Source organism: Hemitrygon akajei, chromosome 21 (genome assembly GCF_048418815.1).
Source record: "Hemitrygon akajei chromosome 21, sHemAka1.3, whole genome shotgun sequence".
Classification (NCBI taxonomy): domain Eukaryota; kingdom Metazoa; phylum Chordata; class Chondrichthyes; order Myliobatiformes; family Dasyatidae; genus Hemitrygon; species Hemitrygon akajei.
The window spans coordinates 20,844,174-20,862,655 of NC_133144.1; the positions used below are offsets into that span (position 1 = coordinate 20,844,174).

General features: G+C 40.9%; 1 protein-coding gene across 2 annotated transcripts in view; it reads left to right on the forward strand.

The window, feature by feature from the left end:
• Positions 1 to 13,229, forward strand: part of LOC140714142 (casein kinase I-like) — a 195,196-nt gene extending 181,967 nt beyond the window's left edge. For both annotated transcript variants that reach the window (XM_073024968.1, XM_073024969.1), the window contains one exon: positions 11,868 to 13,229. In XM_073024968.1, coding sequence (XP_072881069.1) covers positions 11,868 to 11,922 — 55 coding nt within the window. In that variant the 3' untranslated portion in view covers positions 11,923 to 13,229. The remainder of the gene's footprint in view (positions 1 to 11,867) is intronic.
• The last annotated feature ends 5,253 nt before the right edge of the window (positions 13,230 to 18,482 follow it).

Consider the following 18,482-nt stretch of genomic DNA (forward strand, 5'->3'; position numbering starts at 1 on the left):
CTCCATCTTCTCCACTGAGAACATCTCTCACAGAATCAGGGTTTAGATGATAAAATGGTCAATTCAGCTGGGTACTCATTTCGCAGTTTGATAGAGCTCGGCTGATGTGTTGGCACTTGAAACTATCCATTTTACTAACATTAAATGAGAGTTCAAAAAAATTGAGTCACTTGCAGTGATCTACTAGATCATATTTGACTCAATCAGCAAAAAACATTATTCGATTATTGCCTATTGTTGTGTATGGAGACAAGAAGCAACGTATAAATGTTGGTGTGTGCCAGTGAAAGGGTTAATTATTCCTGCATTTCCATCATTTTCTCCTGATATGCTTTCATCCAAGTATAATTGGAACTTTCTAGATATATTTGTACCTTGAAGGAAATTGTATTGTCTACACTACAATTACCCTTTTTGACATGATTGCTCCTTATCAGATCATGTTTACCTTTGACTATCTGCATTTTAAGCTGTTCTGTTCTATACTTCAGCAGTACCCTCTTTCCTGTTCTCCTACTCACTTCCCAGCTGTCGGGGGATATGACTGGAGTTTGACCAGTGAGTGTTTTAGAGCTGTACATATTTTACCATATCAAAGAAATTCTGCAGTAAAATAAAAGGATGGACAGCATAGCAAAGTGCCGGAGTTTACCATGACGACGCCATTTTGCACTTTAAGAAAGTAGTTAACAAATTTGGGGAAAACTGTTAAAATGGAAAATACTGGAAACACTCAGCAGGTTTGGCACCATCTATGTAAAGGGAGTTAATGCTTCAAGTTGCCAATTCTGGCGAACAGGCTTTGGCCTGAAGCATTAACCCTTGCTTCCTGTTTCACAAACACTACCTGATCTGCCGATTGTTTCCAGCAAATATTTTTATTTCAGATTTCCAGCATCTGCAGTTTATTTTGTGTTTTTAATTTGCATTTAGAAAGCATCCCACTCAGGTTCTCTGGGATTGTGATGCCTGGTGATCTCAAGTTAGAGGAGCTCTGAGCTTATAAAATGTAATTGAACTGCTACATGTGAATCATTTTGTGCTTTGGTTTCTAATGCCAGTGTATGCTGGATTAATAGCCAAGTTGCTTACTTTCCATATTCAGAAGAATAGCCTTGGCACAGCCAAAGGAAGAACAAGTCTTTGAGCACAATTCAGATTAAGGGCCTCTGGATCAGATGATTTGCTGGGATAAAGTTTACTTGCAGAGTGTACACTACTGGAAGGACTTTTTGAATTCTCGTACTTAATGCTGGTGAAAACTTGCCAGTTAATAGGGAATATTTCATTTATCATCCTGTCAGGAATGTTCAGGAGGGAAATGAAAAATTGAATTAAAAAAAAATCTAATTTGTTGACGCTCTCACTTGAGTACCAGGATGGGTAAAGCATTTGAAGGAGAAATCAGAGTGTAGCCACTTGATCAAAATGGCCTCTGCCATGAATGTCAGTGCAGTCAAGTCATGCGATCAGCTTCATTCATTTCCGGAGTTGGACGACATTTCATGTTTCTTTTGTGTTCGGGGATTTTGTTTAGTTAAATCCCTCTGCTTTCCCTGTGCTTCCCTTCCTTACCTTGCTGTGTGCTTCCCTCATTCCACCTGGCTATTTATTCCCTGCTCTCCTCCTCAGCCCTCTTGCCCCACGGCTACTTCATCCTTTCACCGCCACAGCCCCCCTCCCCCTCGTCACTCATGTGCATGATGGGCCTAACAGCAGGGCTTTCTCCTCTGATTAATCTGTTGTCTTTTCTCTTTAAACTCTGTAGCTGCATCAAAGTGCTCAACATGTGGTGAGTCCCTCGCGTTGGTCAGGGAAAGAGGGAGCAGACCAAGCTAGAATGATTTAAGCAGAAAGGTTATAACCAATCCACTTGGGTGATTACAGTCTCAGCCAGTGACTTGCTTTTAGGGCCCAATCACCATGTAACTGTGATCAGGTTCATTGACCTGTCCTTTTAAATTTATAGTTTAGCCTGCGTCAACTACAGAAGGGAAGTCCATCATTTGACATTGAGAATTTCAGATTTTAGTAGACACAATCTTTTGAGACAAAACAATTTTTTTGTGTAAAAGGTTAGTTTTTGTCCAGATCCTGATTCACCTTTCAATCTTGTAATTGGAAGCTATTCCAAACTAAGTTTCTGGTAGTCAGGTCCTTGAGAGAAGAGATGTAGCCACGACAGCCCTTTACTCATGAAAATAAAACTTAAAATTGTTCCATTGAATCTCATGATCATAAAACTGCCCCCAGAGTGCTTTTAGTTGCTATTGCTCTCAAATAACATACGGTTAAGAATCAAAAGAGAATGCAGTAAAGATTATAAAGCCTCCAGACTGCATTTTTTAAGATTAGCCATGGTTGTGTGAGGATTCTGATTTGCATCTCCTCTGCATTTCAACATTGTTTTGGATTTTGTGTGGGGAATGTTCTGCCAGCTGTTCCCACTTACTTTGTCATCAAGTCTCTAATCGTGAAACAAATTATTGGACCATGGCTTTAATTTCACAAAGAAGTCATGCTTGACTTTGAACACCTGGAGTCTAACAGATTTACAAGTAAATCTTGTTTTGGAATTGTAAGTTTTGATCTGCTTGCTTGCTAGAATATCTGTTTTATTTTTTTTTCCTTTTCCATAGTTAATAGTTTTGTTCTGTAAAATGCCTTTTAGAGAACAAATACTTCACCCATTTCTGTATGTAGGATTTTATGTGCTTGAGCAATATGCATGGGTTTATGAACTGTGTCCAGTACTGAAGGCCATTTGTTATAAGCGATTATTTTAGAAGTTAAAGTGATTTGCATATTACAGTAAAGGTGCTGCAATCTTTAAAAACTGGCTTTAAGTTTTAAAATACTGATGTGCTTGGTACTATTATGGATCAAAAGTGATCATACGTCATGTGAAGGACTAAAATGCTGGCAAGGAAAGTTTGGGTAATCCGTGATGCTTCCTGGTAACTGCCCAGTCTGGTCTTTGGCAATGAATGGACTTTGTATCCATCCCTCAGTAGCGGGGGTCAGGTCATTTGAATGAGTAAGAGATAATTGGGACTGGGACTGGGGCTGGGTCAGGGGTAGGGGGGGGAGGTGGTGATGGTGTTAGGACCAGATGGGAGAAAAGCTTGCAAACAGAAGAACATTAGTGCTGTGTTGACTGATTTAGAATTCATTTAATTGCTTCAAAAACATATGCATTCCTTCTGAATTATCACAGAATAGATTTAATTGTATGACAGTATTTTCCAAAGCACTACCTGAAAAGGAATAGAGTGAAATTCTCACACCACTGCCATATGTAAACATAGTTTGCTTTACTTGGGAACATATTTCAGGGTTCTGTAGCACTGTAACTGTGATATATCTGATCCTCTAAATCAATGCATGCTCTGTCACTGAATCCATTTCAATCTATGATAAAGGAGCCAGCACACCCACAACAATGTATTCTTTTCTTCACACTGGAACTTCTGAAGGTCATGGACCTATGACAGAAACAGGTCCCTTGGCCCATATACCTCAAAACCTTTCTTATCTGTACACCTGTCCGAATGCCTTTTAAATGTTGTAACTGCACAAGCCTCTACACCACCTTCTGGTAGCTTGTTCTATATATCAGCTACCCTCTTGTTTCCTCTCAGGTCCCTTTTAAATCATTCCCCTCTCCATTTAAACCTCTAGTTTTTGGTTCCTCTACCCTGAGGAAAAAAGATTGTAACCATCCACATTATGTACCTCCCTCAAGATTTTATACACCAAGGTCAAACCTTGACCTCCTATTCAGCTTCTCCTTATAACTCTAGCCCTCCTGTCCTGAATCTTTTTTGTGCTCTTTCCAGCTTAATGACTTTCTACTCATAGCTAACTGAACAGAATTGTCAACAACTGTGACCAGTGCTTTGTAATTTTTATGATTCGCTTGGATGAGGAAGACTGAGTTAGTAAGTCTGCAGATGACACAAAGGCTGGTGGTTGTAGATTACAATGGAATGTTGATGGGGAGGCAGAGAAGTGACAGGTGAAGTTCAGTCTGGAAATGTGTGAAGTGATTCACTTCGGAAGGTCAAATAGAGGATTAATGACAGGACTCTTAGCAGTGTGGAGGAACAGAGAGATCTTGAGGTCCACGTCCGTAGATCCCTCAGAGTTGTTTAGAAGGTGTGTTGCCCTTCATTAGTCAGTGGATTGAGTTCAAGCACCGTGAGATATATATAAACCTCTGGTTACACCACACTCAGGAGGACATAATTTTAAGATGATTTCAGGAAAGTACAGGGGGATGTCCCTGAAGTAAGATTTTTTACACAGTGGTAGATGCATGGAATGCACTGCCAAAGGTGCTGGTAGAGGCAGGTACATTAGGGACATTAAAAAAACTTACATAGACACAAGGATGATAGAAAACTGGAGGGCTATGTAGGAAGGAAGGGTTAGATTGAACTTAGGTTAAAAGGCCAGCACTGCATTGTGGGCTTGAAGGGTCTGTACTGTGCTGTAATGTTCTACGTCCTAATATTCTAAATGTGGTCCTACCTGTGACTTGTACGGTTGAAGCATAATGTCATGCAAACCATGTCTGTCTGTGATCAACACCAACATTCATACACTTTGGCATATGTCCAGTGATAAAGACTACCTTTCTTATCCATACATTGGATCCCATGACTGGCTTTGTCCAGCCAGACTTCTTATTTGAGAACAATACTGAATCAATCATCATTTCATACAGTCACTCATGGGGAAGACTCTTCAGTCTCCATCTGATCTGGCTTCCTTACTACTGGAGCTGGTTTCTTGTCACATGAACCTAGCTGCAGTAAAAAGCTTGACTTGCATATTGTTCACACAGATCAAATCATTACACCGTGTATTGAGGTAGTACGAGGTGAAAGAGTAACATGCAGAATGAAGTGTAACAGCTACAGAGAAAGTTCAGTGCAGGTAGTCAAGGTGCAGAATCATAACAAGATAGATTGTGAGATCGTCCATCTTATTGTGCCAGGGAGCAATTCAATAGTCTTGTAACAGTAGGTAGAATCTGTTCTTGAGACTGTTGGTATGCGCTTTGTGCTTTTGTATCTTCTAGCAGGCAGGAGAGGGAAGAAGAGAGAATGCCCTGTTGGGTGGGTCTTTGATTTTGCTGACTGTTTCACAAAGACAGCAAGAAGTATAGAAAGAGTTCGCAGGGGGAGGCCGTTTCCTGTGATGTGATGAGCTGTGTCCACAACTCTGCAACTCCTTGTGGTCATGGGCGGAGTAGTTGCCATACCAGGCTGCGATGCATTGACTAAAAATTGGGAAGGGTCAATGAGGATATGCCAGATATCTTTAGCCACCCAAGGAAGTGGAGGTGTTTGAGCTGCCTTGGCTGTGCAATCTACATTCTGCACCCTTCCTAAGCACTAAGGCATAGTCAGACTTTCCAAGTTCTTGTGTTTTGTTAAACTTCCCAGCAGGTAACATTTCCTACTCCTGGATAAAACTTGTGCAGACAGTCAGGATACACTGACATACATCATGAAGTTTGTTGTTTTGCAGCAGCAGTATAGTGCATTACACAAAAAAAACAGCTGTACATTACAATAAGGACTGTATATAACAATTAAGTACTGCAAAAATAGTTTGGTAGTGTTTTTAGGTTGGTTCATTGTCCATTCATAAAAATCTGATGGCGGAGGGGAAGAAGCCGTTCCTGAAATGTTGAGTGTGTCTTCAGGCTCCTGTACCACCTCCATGAAGGTAGTAAGGAGAAGAGGGCATGTCCTGGATCTTAATGATGGATGCCACCTTTTTGAAGATGTCCTCAATACTGAGGGGGCTGGTGCTGTTCACGGAGCTGGAAGTTTAATTACTTTGATGTTCAGCTTGCTGGCTTTCCATCTTCTACCCACTGCCTTGTATCTTTTCTGCATCTGGTCTGCCCTCATGTCTGCTGATCTCAGCTCATCCATTCACTCATAGATCCCATCTTCTCCATTCTTAATGTTCTAAAATTTCTGAACCATCTTTTCATTTCTGCAGTGAGGATCTTTGCTTAGAACACATATTTGTATAGCTAAATAGCGTTGATCCTCTTTTTGTTTAACACCTTGAACGTTTAGATTGAAGCCTCTGTGTAATTTGCCTGAAATGTGTGTGACTCAGGCAGACTTTTGTAGTTGCTTATCCTGAACCATGTAGGAAAGGTAGTGCCAATGTTCCTAGAGATGGCCTGACTTTCCAAATGATCTCAGTGGCCATGGAAATGCAAACTTACGGCCCAGACTGAGTAGAGGAGTGCTTTATTTAAAGTTGATGGAAAACCATTTTGGTTTTTAATAGAATTAGTGTTTTTTATTAATTTGATCTCATTCAGTCTTTGTGAGGTTTGCTTTCTCAGAGTCTATGACATGATTTTTGAGATCGACATCTGGGATTCTAATTCATTGCAGAAGCCACATTTAAAATTAAGTAATTCATATTGATTTAGAATTACTTAAGTGAAAAGCTAACAAATCTTTAAGCAAATAGTTTTCTTAAACCATTGTGCAATGAAACGTTTCTTTAAAAAAAACATGAGAGATGTACACATGAGTAGTGAAAGCAGTTTTGGTCACCACACTATTGAAACAATGTGGTTGCGCAGGAGATTTGCAGGAAGGCTGCCAGACTGGAAAAATCTAACTGAGGAAAGATCGGAAGGAAATGTGTTTTGTTCTTGTCACGGGAGACTGAACTGAAATTTGTGATATTCTGAAGGACTGTGAGTAAATGGGGATCAAAACATTGTTCCCGTGACTGCATGTGTTTCCTCTGGGTGCTCCAGTTTCCTCCCACAGTCCAAAGATCTTCCGGTTGGTACATTAATTGGTCGTTGTAAATTGTCCCGTGATTAGGCTAGGATTAAATTGGGGAATTGTTGGGCTGCGCGGCTCAAAGAGCCTACTCTGCACTGTCTCAATAAGTAATAAAAAATCAGTGTAGATTTAAAGTGTAGCAGAATTTAGAAGGGGGATGCATTTGCTTTACTGTGTACAGATTGATGCCCAGTTTAAAATTCATCGATTTCCTATCTGATGTATTTAATTAGCCCCAATACATTAGAATTCTTTTCACACCCAACTGTTCAGATTTTATAGAATATTCCTTTTCCACATTCAGTGTGAATAGTTAAAATATGGATCCAGAGGGGCACGGAGTTTTATTCATCACTGCCCTTCATTTTGAAACTAATTTGCTTCACCCTCCATATGCAAGACTTTTACACAATATGTTCACGCCCCACAAGAATGTGAAAAGTTTATAATTAAGTCCTTTTTTTGCTGTGCCAATGTTGCTGATTCTCACCAGAATTTGACTTTTAAATCGGGTATCAGTTACTCTTATCAATACAGTCCATTCATTGCACTGGTGCTGATTTAACATGAACTTGAGTTAAAGGTGTACAAGCACTTTTGTGTTTATTATACAACTAGCTTGTAAATTCTTCTACTCCAGCTGGCTTAGAGAGAGCACCTGCAAATCAAACAGGCACCAGTGATATTTTGATTTGTTTTTTGGTACAATTTTAATGCACTGAAATATTTTTAAATGCTATAATTTTAAGCTTTAGTTGTATCACTGATCATTTTCTATAAAAGTAGGGGTTTAATCCCTTGAGCATGTTTATAAAGATTAGTTGAATTCCCTTATTTGCAAGTTTAATTACAGAATTGTAGCGATTCAATGAACTATGATGGAGAATTTCACCATGACAAATGTAAAGAATTAGTAGAAATTCAATACCAAGATCAAGCTGCTCAGATCTATAATGTTTCTTCTCAGAACATTTGAAATCTTTTGTGGTGCAGTGACGTGATTTTAACTGATTTATGCTTCAGTAGGACCTGTCTGTATACTGCCCTGCCCCAGAAGCACTCTTTGTTTTCCCCTGGATGACTAGTGACTTAATTTGTTGGTGGTACCATTTCAAAGATGAGCTAAGGTTGCCTTATTTATTTTTGACTTGCCATCTGCAAATAAAATCTGCACCAAATATCCCAAGAAGAAAGGAGCCCATTGAATTTCTAAGAATTGTCATTATTAGACTGACAGTGTTTACCTCTACTTCCAAATAGTGCATCAATACTTAGACATCTGTTTCTCTAGTGAACTTGTGTTTCTCAAATAAAGCAAGCAACCTAAAATGTAGACAAAGCTTACCCAATTGCTGGAAGTCAAAATATATAGGAAGCTGAGGTTTCCCTAAAGGGCAAATGCAATTAGCTAAGCTTATTCCTCTGGTAATGAGATACTTTTCAGATGTTTATTTCAGTGGTAATTAAATACTTTGCAAATGGCCCCCTCTCTCACTTGGGAGAAGGGTTGTCATCTTTATTGAGCATTATATTTTTGAGCTTTAATACTTCATGAAAGAGCAACAGCGGGCCAAGGAAGTGTGATTTGAAATCTTATACTTCAATTGATCAAAAATGCTGTGTCTTGTAAATTTTAAAATAGATTTTTCTGTCATCTATACTCCATTCTGGGGACTAGGTCAAAGGAAGTAATTTGTATCTGGCTTTTCTAATTTTACAAAATAGCAGTCAGAAAAACAAGCTCTTAGATACAGTGAGTTTTAAAAATGTACAGTAATATTTTAATGCTGTATACAGGGCCCTGCAAAGAATGCTAACAAGGTACCCAATGGGAAAGGAGAGATGACCCTTTATCTTTAAATTTTACCGGGACCTCTATTGGGTAGATAAGCCAACATTAAAACATCACTGTTTAAATGGAGACCTTGTTATAAACATACAAAGCAGATTTGGCTTAGTGTAAAATGGTGGAGAAATGGTTTGTCTCACAGGTTTGCACAGAGAACCAAAGATCAATGTATACTACATTAGAAATAAGCTGCATCCACTTTGCAGTGTGTATAATATTGGGCACTGAAACCTCAGAAGCTGTAGCTGCTAGGCTCTAATTCTGGCTCTGACCCACTGTGACAGGTTAATGTGTATGCAAAAGCAAATGAAAATTATAATCAGCATATTTAAAGTCTTCTATGCAGTGCACACTGTCAGATTTTACACAAGTCATCTCGCCATCTCATGTATGCAGCCGGTTCTACTTATCCAGGTGACCCCCATATTATTAGAGAGGGGGGAGTTGCATTCAGAGGGAAAACCCGTATTGCAATGATTTTTTTTCTCTCTCATTAACTTGCAGCAAGAAGCACACAATGGAAACCTTTATTTTACAAATAAACTCTTTCTGGGCTTCAAGCTGGGTACCGGTATCGATTATAACCGACATTTTAATGATAAGCTCTGCCATCTTCATCAAGGATATGATGCCTGGGCAGGTCTATAATCAAAGCGTCAGTTATAATTGATACCCGTATCTGGCTTGAAGCTTGAGAAAAGTTCATTTGTCGTTTGCTGGGAAAGCACAACATCCTTCATATTTATTTATTTGCTTTTATTCCACAAGTTCTATAATAGCAAACTTTATTTCCTATCTCAAATTTTTGAGGCGTGATCTGTGAATTCTTTAACAGTTAATTCTTGTAACTTGAATCGCTATAACACAGAGTCACCTGTTTGCAAAAATAAATTGATACGCAGCGCAAAGCATGATGGTTGCTTGATTTTAGTGTGGGGCTGTGCATTGTATTTAATTTAGTGACATACTAAAATTGCTGTGTGGGGAATGGTTTGGGTGATGACAAAATGAGTTACTACTAAGTACTAGGTTAGGCATGGTGTATAAGTAAATGAGACAGCAGTGGTTGAGTTTAATTGTTAATAATAGTAAATCATGTACATAGTTTGTTTTCCATACTCACTTGAGATACATGAATGGTGAGAAAGATACCAGCTTCTGTGTATCTCCAGACCTCACCCCAAACTGGGCATGCAAATATGAAAGCAATAATTGACCAAGGGAAAGTAAAGATAGATACTTGCATACCAGTGTAGGAACAAAGAAGGGTTTTTCCACATAGGTACTAGTGGAAATGCGTCTGGGCGTTTCAAGTCTGTGTCTGCCCCTACAATGCTAGGGCTCCACTTGCAAGTACAGATGGGTGAGTGAATGGCAGCTATAATGCGAGATGGTGGGTGAAGGTGGAGTGGAAGGGTGCTGGCAGAAATTATCTCCAGTTCCTTGCCCAATGTCGTCCTTCATACTCTATTGTGACTGAGCTGTTCTGGAAAGACAAACTCAGTATGGCCTTTATTCCATTATTATTGCTAGTCAGGTATACCATTCATTAGGAATCCCAGAAAAGCGGTCATGAGCAGGCAACCTATTTGCCCTTTAGTCACCATAACCTCTGAGGCTTATAATAGTTAAAGGTGCCTGAAATTCTCTGAACATTTGTGCATTGCTGACAAACCTGACACTTGTCCATTGATTAGTTAAACATATTGTGAGATTTGACTACAGTTGACATCAGTCCAGTTAAGAGTAGTAAGCGTCCTCTCAAGTACATTAGTGAACTGTATTTTTGTTTTCAAAAGAAAGGTTACTTTTACTGACACCAGCTTTTGATTGACAGATTTTATTAGCGTGAAATCATATTCTGAAAATGGGGCTTTGTAATCATTGACCCAGAGTTTGTAGGATATAGCAGCAGTACCCTGCTGAGGCACCAGTGTCTCTCCATGTAAGTGCCACCGTCAGGGTTCCAGAGTGAGCAGAAGACCCCAGTGTTCTGGCCAAAGACCCCCTGACTGTGCTGCAACAATGGACTCCTGTGGACAGTCCAGGTGAGGAGCATGAACTTGCGCCAATTCCCCAGCACTTATACTAGGGCTTTATCTGCCCACTGACCTCTGCGTCAATTCATTTTGCTGGAGACTCACAGCTTTGAGGTAAGTACAAGGTAATCGCCATGTAAGCAGGGGTTTCAGCTACACCAGCTGTTTTCTCATATGTTTCATGTTTAGTGCAAATTCTGGGCTCACAGTGTGACCATGTTATTGTGGACAGACTGCTACCACCATATGTGGCCTCACAGTTCAGATAAAAACAAGTCTGCAAGTAACGGGCCTCCCCCCCACTGTGAACCACTAAAGGACACCTCTACGTACAAATGGATGTAAGGGATGGACAATAGGCAGCTTCTGCTGGGTGAGAATGGAATAGGAATATGTCTGCATCCTTTCCAGCCCTTCCCCCTCCCCCTCCCCCTTTCTGACCTCCTCCCCCTCCCCCTTTCTGACCTCCTCCCCCTCCCCCTTTCTGACCTCCTCCCCTCCCCCTTTCCGACCTCCCCTCCCCCTTTCCGACCTCCCCCTCCCCCCTTTCCGACCTCCCCTCCCCCTTTCCGACCTCCCCTCCCCCTTTCCGACCTCCCCCTCCCCCCCTTTCCGACCCCGCCCCCCTTCCAACCTCCCCCCCGCCTTTGCTCCCTCTCCCTCAACTGCAACAATCAGGGGCTGGGTGTTGCTGAACAGGCTATTGTTTCTATTTCTGTCTTACAGACAGTTTGATCTGTTTTTAGGGTGAAACCCTGTCGTAACCCAGAGGGGAACCTGTACTCTGAGAGTTGGTCAGGGTATTGGACAGCTTGCGTGTTCAAGCTTGCTCCGGAGAGCCGATCACGCTCCATCATAAGCTGTGTGTTTTGTCTCCTGAGTCCCTGTGGCCATTTGATTTCTGCTATAGACTAGTGGTCCAGTGATAACTCGGTGCCAGCTTATGGGTTTTTGGCAAGAGATTGCATATATGTATCTTCACACCTAATCCACTTTGAAGGGCTTGTAATTGATAATTCAATTCCTAATTGTCTGTAGATGGTTGTTCAGCTTGCCTGTCAAACTGTAGTGCAGTGGTGTAAGTGTTTAAGCTAAGGCTTAAGTTGGTTATGTGGAATAATTTCTGTCTCCCTCCATGTCCAGGTGCTGCTGTTTTTTCAAGAGAAAAAGGAAGAAGAGTACAAATAGACATAAATGACTGCAGCTCTCCAGGGACTACGAGGCTCTGCTTGCATGTTCAGCTCCCTTCATTTCAGACGAAAATGCCACCTGACTGGTTGAGAAGCTTCAGACTGATCTTTGTTCTGTTTTGTTTTTGCCTGTGCCTACGTGTCCTCCGACTGGGGAAAGGAATCCTCCTCCTTCAACACTCAGGCTCGATTGCACTTCTTCAATGGGATCGACTTCCCGCCCGCCCTGCCAGAAGTGGCCAGGAGCCCAGTTCCGGGCTTTCTTTACCCTGTTTCCGTCACCATGGAGAGGTGAGGGGAAGGAGAGAACCCCAGGAGATTTGTCCCGCCACAAACTGAGAGGCAAGAGACTTTAGTGGGTACAAGTGTTCTCTGTACAGAGACTCCCACCTGGAGCAAGAGAAGATAGCCAAAGTGACAATGGCAGCACGGGTGGAAAAGGGTGCATTTGTTGCAAAAAAAAATGGTTGTTCTATTTTGTGATGTAGCATACAAGCTGTGAGAAACTTACAATCTGTTTTTTTTCTTCTTGCCAAGCCTTCATCCCATGCCCTTCCCTTCCACCCAACTATTAAGACTTTTCTTGACCTTGTTTGGATCTTTTCAGATGCCGCCAGATGTGTTTTGTGCATGCCGTCTGAAATCAATTTTAAGAGGAAGAGGTAGGCTCTTTTGCTTTAAGGTGCACTTAACGTAGGAGCGGGTGTGTGTGCGCGTGCGCGTCGTTGGTGTGTATGCGTGTGCTTTGTCACTGATATCAATCAAAGATCAAACCCACCGCAGATAGTGAACGCACGCTGTCTGCTGCAGTCACTTCCAAACCAGTACTGCCACTTTTAAATGTGTTTTTAGTTGAAATATTGATATTTATATCCAAAGAGCTGTGTTTCTATGGAAACAATACAAAGTGGAACAGCATTAATTCCCGTGAGATTTTTATTTATTTTCAAGTGGGATGTCTACAAATGTCACGAGCCTTCAACGAGCATCAGATTGTAAGGACTGCTGCAAATCCGTTGCCAAAATGAATGAACAGCTCATTACTTATGTTTTAGGTAGTTTCACTGGATTTAAACAACAAGTAGGTATTAGCACTGCAGGGAAGGTGTTCTCTCAAGGAACACACCCTTCTCGCTTCAGCCAGGTAGACTTTAAACTTTTCCATGTCCCTCTCCCTCTTTGTGGTAAATGTACAATTGGTCTTAATCTTTCTAGGGTCCTGTAGAGTAGCTTTCTTTTGATAACATTGCAGGGATCTTCCTGAAACAAATGAACTTATTGAGATAATGGGAGCAGACTTTACAGGGAATGTGAGTGTGGGTGGGGTTGGGGTTGGGGGGGAAGGGGGGGGGGTTGTTAAACAGAGGATTTACCCTCTGGTCTATTCTGAAATTCGATTCTTAAGCATAACTCCGTACCTGCTGGCCAGAGACTGCGGGGGATTTTTTTGCTTAAGGCAGCTGTATCCTCAGGAAGCCGCAAAGTGCCTGTGGCTTTACTCACCACCCTTGTATTGCCATGCCACAAAGTTGGCCAAGCGTCGAGTCCTAAAGGTGTGGAAACTGACCATTTGCCAGAAGCAGTTCTCTCACTTTCCAGGGGGTTTAAAGTAAAATTCAGTTGATGCCTAACACTGATACAGATTGAGCATTGTGACATTGCCATTACGTGGAGCCAATCGGTGGGTCTTGGGGCTGTTTCTGAGATTAACCATGCCACAACAAGGGGCTTGGGCTGTGTACAATTCCGTAGTTTCCATAGTGATGTGAATTCAACCAAAGTACTTCCAAAATGCAGTGAGCTTATCGAAATAAAGTTTGGATAGTTGTGCCCATTAGCATTTGATTCTTTGGAGTGCAAAATGTTGTAATTACTAGCTGCAATGTCGTTAAGCTCTTGTTTCTCCCTCTGTGGTTGAAATGATGTAGTATCACTTTGGACTTTGAGGGCCAACACACTTCAGAAATCCAAATGAGCACGCCGAGGCATCAAGTGACCCTAAAGACCTGTATGTAGGTGGGACATTAATAGTTACAATTTTGCATACGTGACTTGTCAGGATAAATATGTCTTGGCCTGGGACAAAAGCAGGCTTTGCACCCATAATACAAATTCGTGAATGATAGAGAAGTCTTCTCCACCCAGAAGTATCTGGTATATGTCCTCAGGCTGCTTAACACTTCAACCTCCTGTTCCATGTAGGGCACAACAAGAGCCAAACATTCCACAGTGTAGGAAGTAAAGGTTGGTGTTGGTCACCTTATGTTACTGTATGCACTCTTGAATATGTCCTGGAGTTTAGAGTTAGTAGACAGAAGCACAGAGCTGTGCTCAGGGTGAGGGGTGAAGCAATCTTGCGTAACATTCTCAAGAGAGGTAGAACTATTTGATCGTCTTTTATTGGACTCATGCAAAAATGTTAACACTTATCTTTTGAATATTCTTCTGTTTTTAACACTGAAAAGGCTGCTACTTTTAATTACCAGATTGCGCAGCGACACTGTTTTAATTGATTGTTGGAAAGTAATTATTTTAATTGACCATTTTTTTTGTGTGGGTGGTGGGGGAAGGAAATACAGCTTTTTAGAAACCAGATTTACAACGTTCCAAAAGGAGACGTTCATGAAAACGGTTTGTTTTTTTTCTGGCCAGTAGCACATACACTTAGAGACTTTCCCCATTTGTGAAATCTCCACAAGTTGGAGAGTCAGTAAAAATCAAAGTGGTCCGGTCAGTAGTTTGCACTGCACAGTACTCCAAGCTGTTCTGGTATAGACAGTTGCCATTATCCAACCTTTTACAGTATCTAGGGATTCTACCAGGCTGTCAAATTAGCTTGTTATGCGGTTATATCCATACCCATTCTGCTTACTTAATGGGAACAAACTACTTGTTAATTCAGAATTGTGTAACTTGAATTTTGTTAGAGCAAATTTTATTTGAATAAAATTGTCTCCTGTTTAGTTCTATTTATATTAATTCAAACCATTGTTCGTACGACTTTCTTTTCAACCCTTAATGCAACGTTGAGGCAAGATGAGTAGACCATATTTCAGTGTGAATGTTCTGGCCAGCTTGCTCCACTTCTTTTAGTCAATTTGTGCTGTATAACTGGAGGAGTAGGAAAAATGCAAAATCGGGAAATAATAAATACAATCCTCAACTGCAGGAACGAAAAATAAGCATTGAATTTGGAAAGGTAATGCAAGTTTGTGTACACATCCCAGTCGCAGCTCTGGAGGGTGATAAAAGTCTGGGATCTCAGAAGCACTCAGAGCTTGATTCTTCATGGTTGCTGTTATCTCTCTGGATGTGATGTCCCAAACTTGTGGAGATGTTTTGTGTCCTGTTAGAGATGAGCTGTGGATTGGCCTCCTGGAATTTCTCTAACCACTTTTTTAAACTGTAGCCAGATTGCAAGGTAACATAATGACTTCCCCTGCAATACAGAGAGATGAATAATCTATACTGCCCAGGAGCCAGCACTGCATGAATCAAAAAGAACAGTGATTGTAATGGTCATTACCAGCACCTAATTTTTACTATCTGTAATTAGTAAAAATAACTTTCCTTTGATCTTACTATTGTTTCCAATTTTTACTTTTGTTGAAAACATTTTATCTGTTTATATGTTATATTTGCATCTCAAAAAAAGGTGATGTTCCCTTTTAAAATGTTTGCACTTTCCCAGGAGTTTCTATGTTTGTTGATGATTTACATGGTACAATGGAGATGAATGGTGGCTAAAATTCAAAAATAGATATCCTCTCTTTTTGACTTCCAGGCTCATGATGTTTCCTGGTGATTTCTACATTTACAAAAGTAAATGAGGGTTAAAATTGATGCCTGCTGAAACAACTTGTAAAACTACCTTTTGGAAATATAAATTCGCTAAATTCTTTCAAAGCTGTGAGTTTCTGGAAATGGAAGATGTCATGAAATGTATGGTTCTGATGGAAGCACTGGCAATTATCTCTTGAAGGGACAGATCAAAACAGTTGCACCAAGCAGCATTGGTGTCCATCTTGATAATTGTGTGTGTTAAGTGATTTTTGTGTATGTGGACACTAATGGCAATGGGGTTCACCATGGGAAAGGCATGGGCTATCAGTTGAGTTTTAATTTGGTAACTGTCCATGGTTTAATAAAGACCCACCAGATGTATTTGAAATGTGCTTACTTGGAAAGGTGTTGTAAGGACACATACTTCAATATAGTAGTACAACGTTAAGCGTTATCAGTGAAGCGCAGCGGTGGTGTAGTGGCATCAGCACCAGACTTCGAGGCAAATGGTCCTGAGTTCAGATCCGGCCAGCTCCTTGCACACTTTGCATCTGTGCTGGATGGCAAATGTTAAAAAAACAGGAAAGATGCTGCCCGATGCGCCATACAAAAAGGAACAACAATGGAATGCAACCTTTAAAATCAGAAAGAAGCTGTTAGGTGCAATATTTAGATTTCTCAGCCATTATCTTCCTTCCTTCACCACCCTTACAACATCCCTCCCCCCTTCCTCAATGGGTGCTTGTTCAGGACTAGGTGCGCTTTTCCTGAAAGCAGCAAAAACCAATGGGTAAGACTCGGTTGCTTAGATGGCACTCCCTTTATCTTTGGCTGTATTCTGGGTAGGGTGAGTAAAAGCTGTGTTTTAATACTCGTTGGTGTTGTAACGCAGCTCAGGATCGCTACCTGAGTACAAACAAAATTCATAAAGTTCAAAGTTAATAATTGCAAAGAAAAACTGCTACTTATTTTTAGGTTTGCATTCTTTTGTAATTGTGTTGCCCCCTCTGCTGTTTGTTCTGTATTTACACAATGAGATAATGAGAGTTTGCCTACAGTGAAGTGTGTGAACTGCAGCCATGGAAGCCTTTTTTAAATTCATGGTTTACTGGATTTTGTTCTGTGTCTCTCTGTCTCTCCTATCCTCTTTTCTGCCTTTAGTATTTTTTCCACTGGCCTGACAAACGTGCTATGAAACTCAAGTGTTATGATAAAGATTCGACTTCCTAAATTGTGTCCACACAAAAACGATAAGTAATAGCCCTCTATCTCCAGGCCTCTGGTGACCAGTATCATTCAGGCACTTCTTTTTGAAGGATCTCACAAAGGCAAGTTGATACTTTAGAGATTTTCCCCTGAATTCTACATTATAACCAAACAGATTAACAGTACACCCACCCCAGTACAATTCTCAATAACATTCAATTCCTCTTGTGATTTGTTTGGGATTTTAGTGAGTCATCAGTAACTGTTGGCGGTGGTAGCGAATGTGCAAAAATGTCCTGCTTTATTAATGCAAATCATAAATATATTAAATTGCTTCAATACCTGCAAACATACTAATAAATTTTAATGTTCTATTAAGCACGTTCATATCCTACACTCTAAAGGAAGCAATGTTAAAGACTTACCTGCTCACTGCACAATTTTTGCACCTGGGGTCAGGCATGAGGCTCCTTTTGTGAGCACAGCAAGGACCAGATGAACAAATTGTCCCTCTTACCTTCAGGATGGGAAGCTTCAAAGCTGCTGTGCTGTGCAACATGTTGATTTCCGGCACAAGCTGTTGCCTGGAGATGCCTCTTAAGAAAGATAACCAGTTGGTATTTGCACCAGTTCTACTTCAAGGAAATGCCAGTTAAGATCTGAACTGGCCTTTAAACTCAACCAGGTCTTGGAAGCATTGGTTTGGGCTGATTTCAAGCCACACTCCACCGGGTGAAAGAGCAGGAAGAGTGATCTCTGCAAAAGTAAATTGGGTCAATGCACCGAAACTTCCTTGCCTCATCTTGGGAAGATCAGCTAGAGGTCCCTTAGTAGTAGTCTAGCCCCAGAAAAGTATTGTGTCATGTCATAAATGCTGCCTTGACATTAAACTACTAAATAAATAAGGTTCTCTTATTTCGTACTTCAGCCTGGCATTAGTTGTTGTATTTGCAGTATCCACTTTAACGCAATACCACAGATCCAGTGGTTGATCTTACACTACAAGTTCTTTACAGAAGCAAGTTGCTGCATTTAGGAGCTGTGTGTTGCTATCTGGACAAATAAAAATGAATTTGGTTCAAGCACAATGATAACAGAAGTTTGGGAAACCAGACAACTGAGTGCTGGGCCTCCTCCAGCTCACTGTGGCTGCCTCTCTCGTCTGCTGAGCCTGTTGTCCACGTGATGATGCATTGATTAGAACAGTTATTGACAGTACTGCTGTCAACGTGTTGGTGCTGAGGAGTAGGACTTGGACCAAAGCAAAAATCAATTTGTTCAGAAAATATTTCAGTGAAGGTTGCAGGAAACAAACTACATCTCCCAATAAAAGCAGTGATATTTCTCAGGATTCAATGATTGGACGATGTTTAAATTATGTGCATAAACAGTCTCTGCAGATTAGGCATCACTCCTGATTGATAGGGAAATTAGCCAATCATATCCACTCTGCCTTGCTGTAGGATAGTCATTATATTCAGCCTAGTTTAAAGAGGTTTGTACTTGGGCTTCAGAGTTTGCAATATGTTACTATGCAGCTGATCGCACATTTCCCCGGGGTCTAATATCAGCCGAGGAA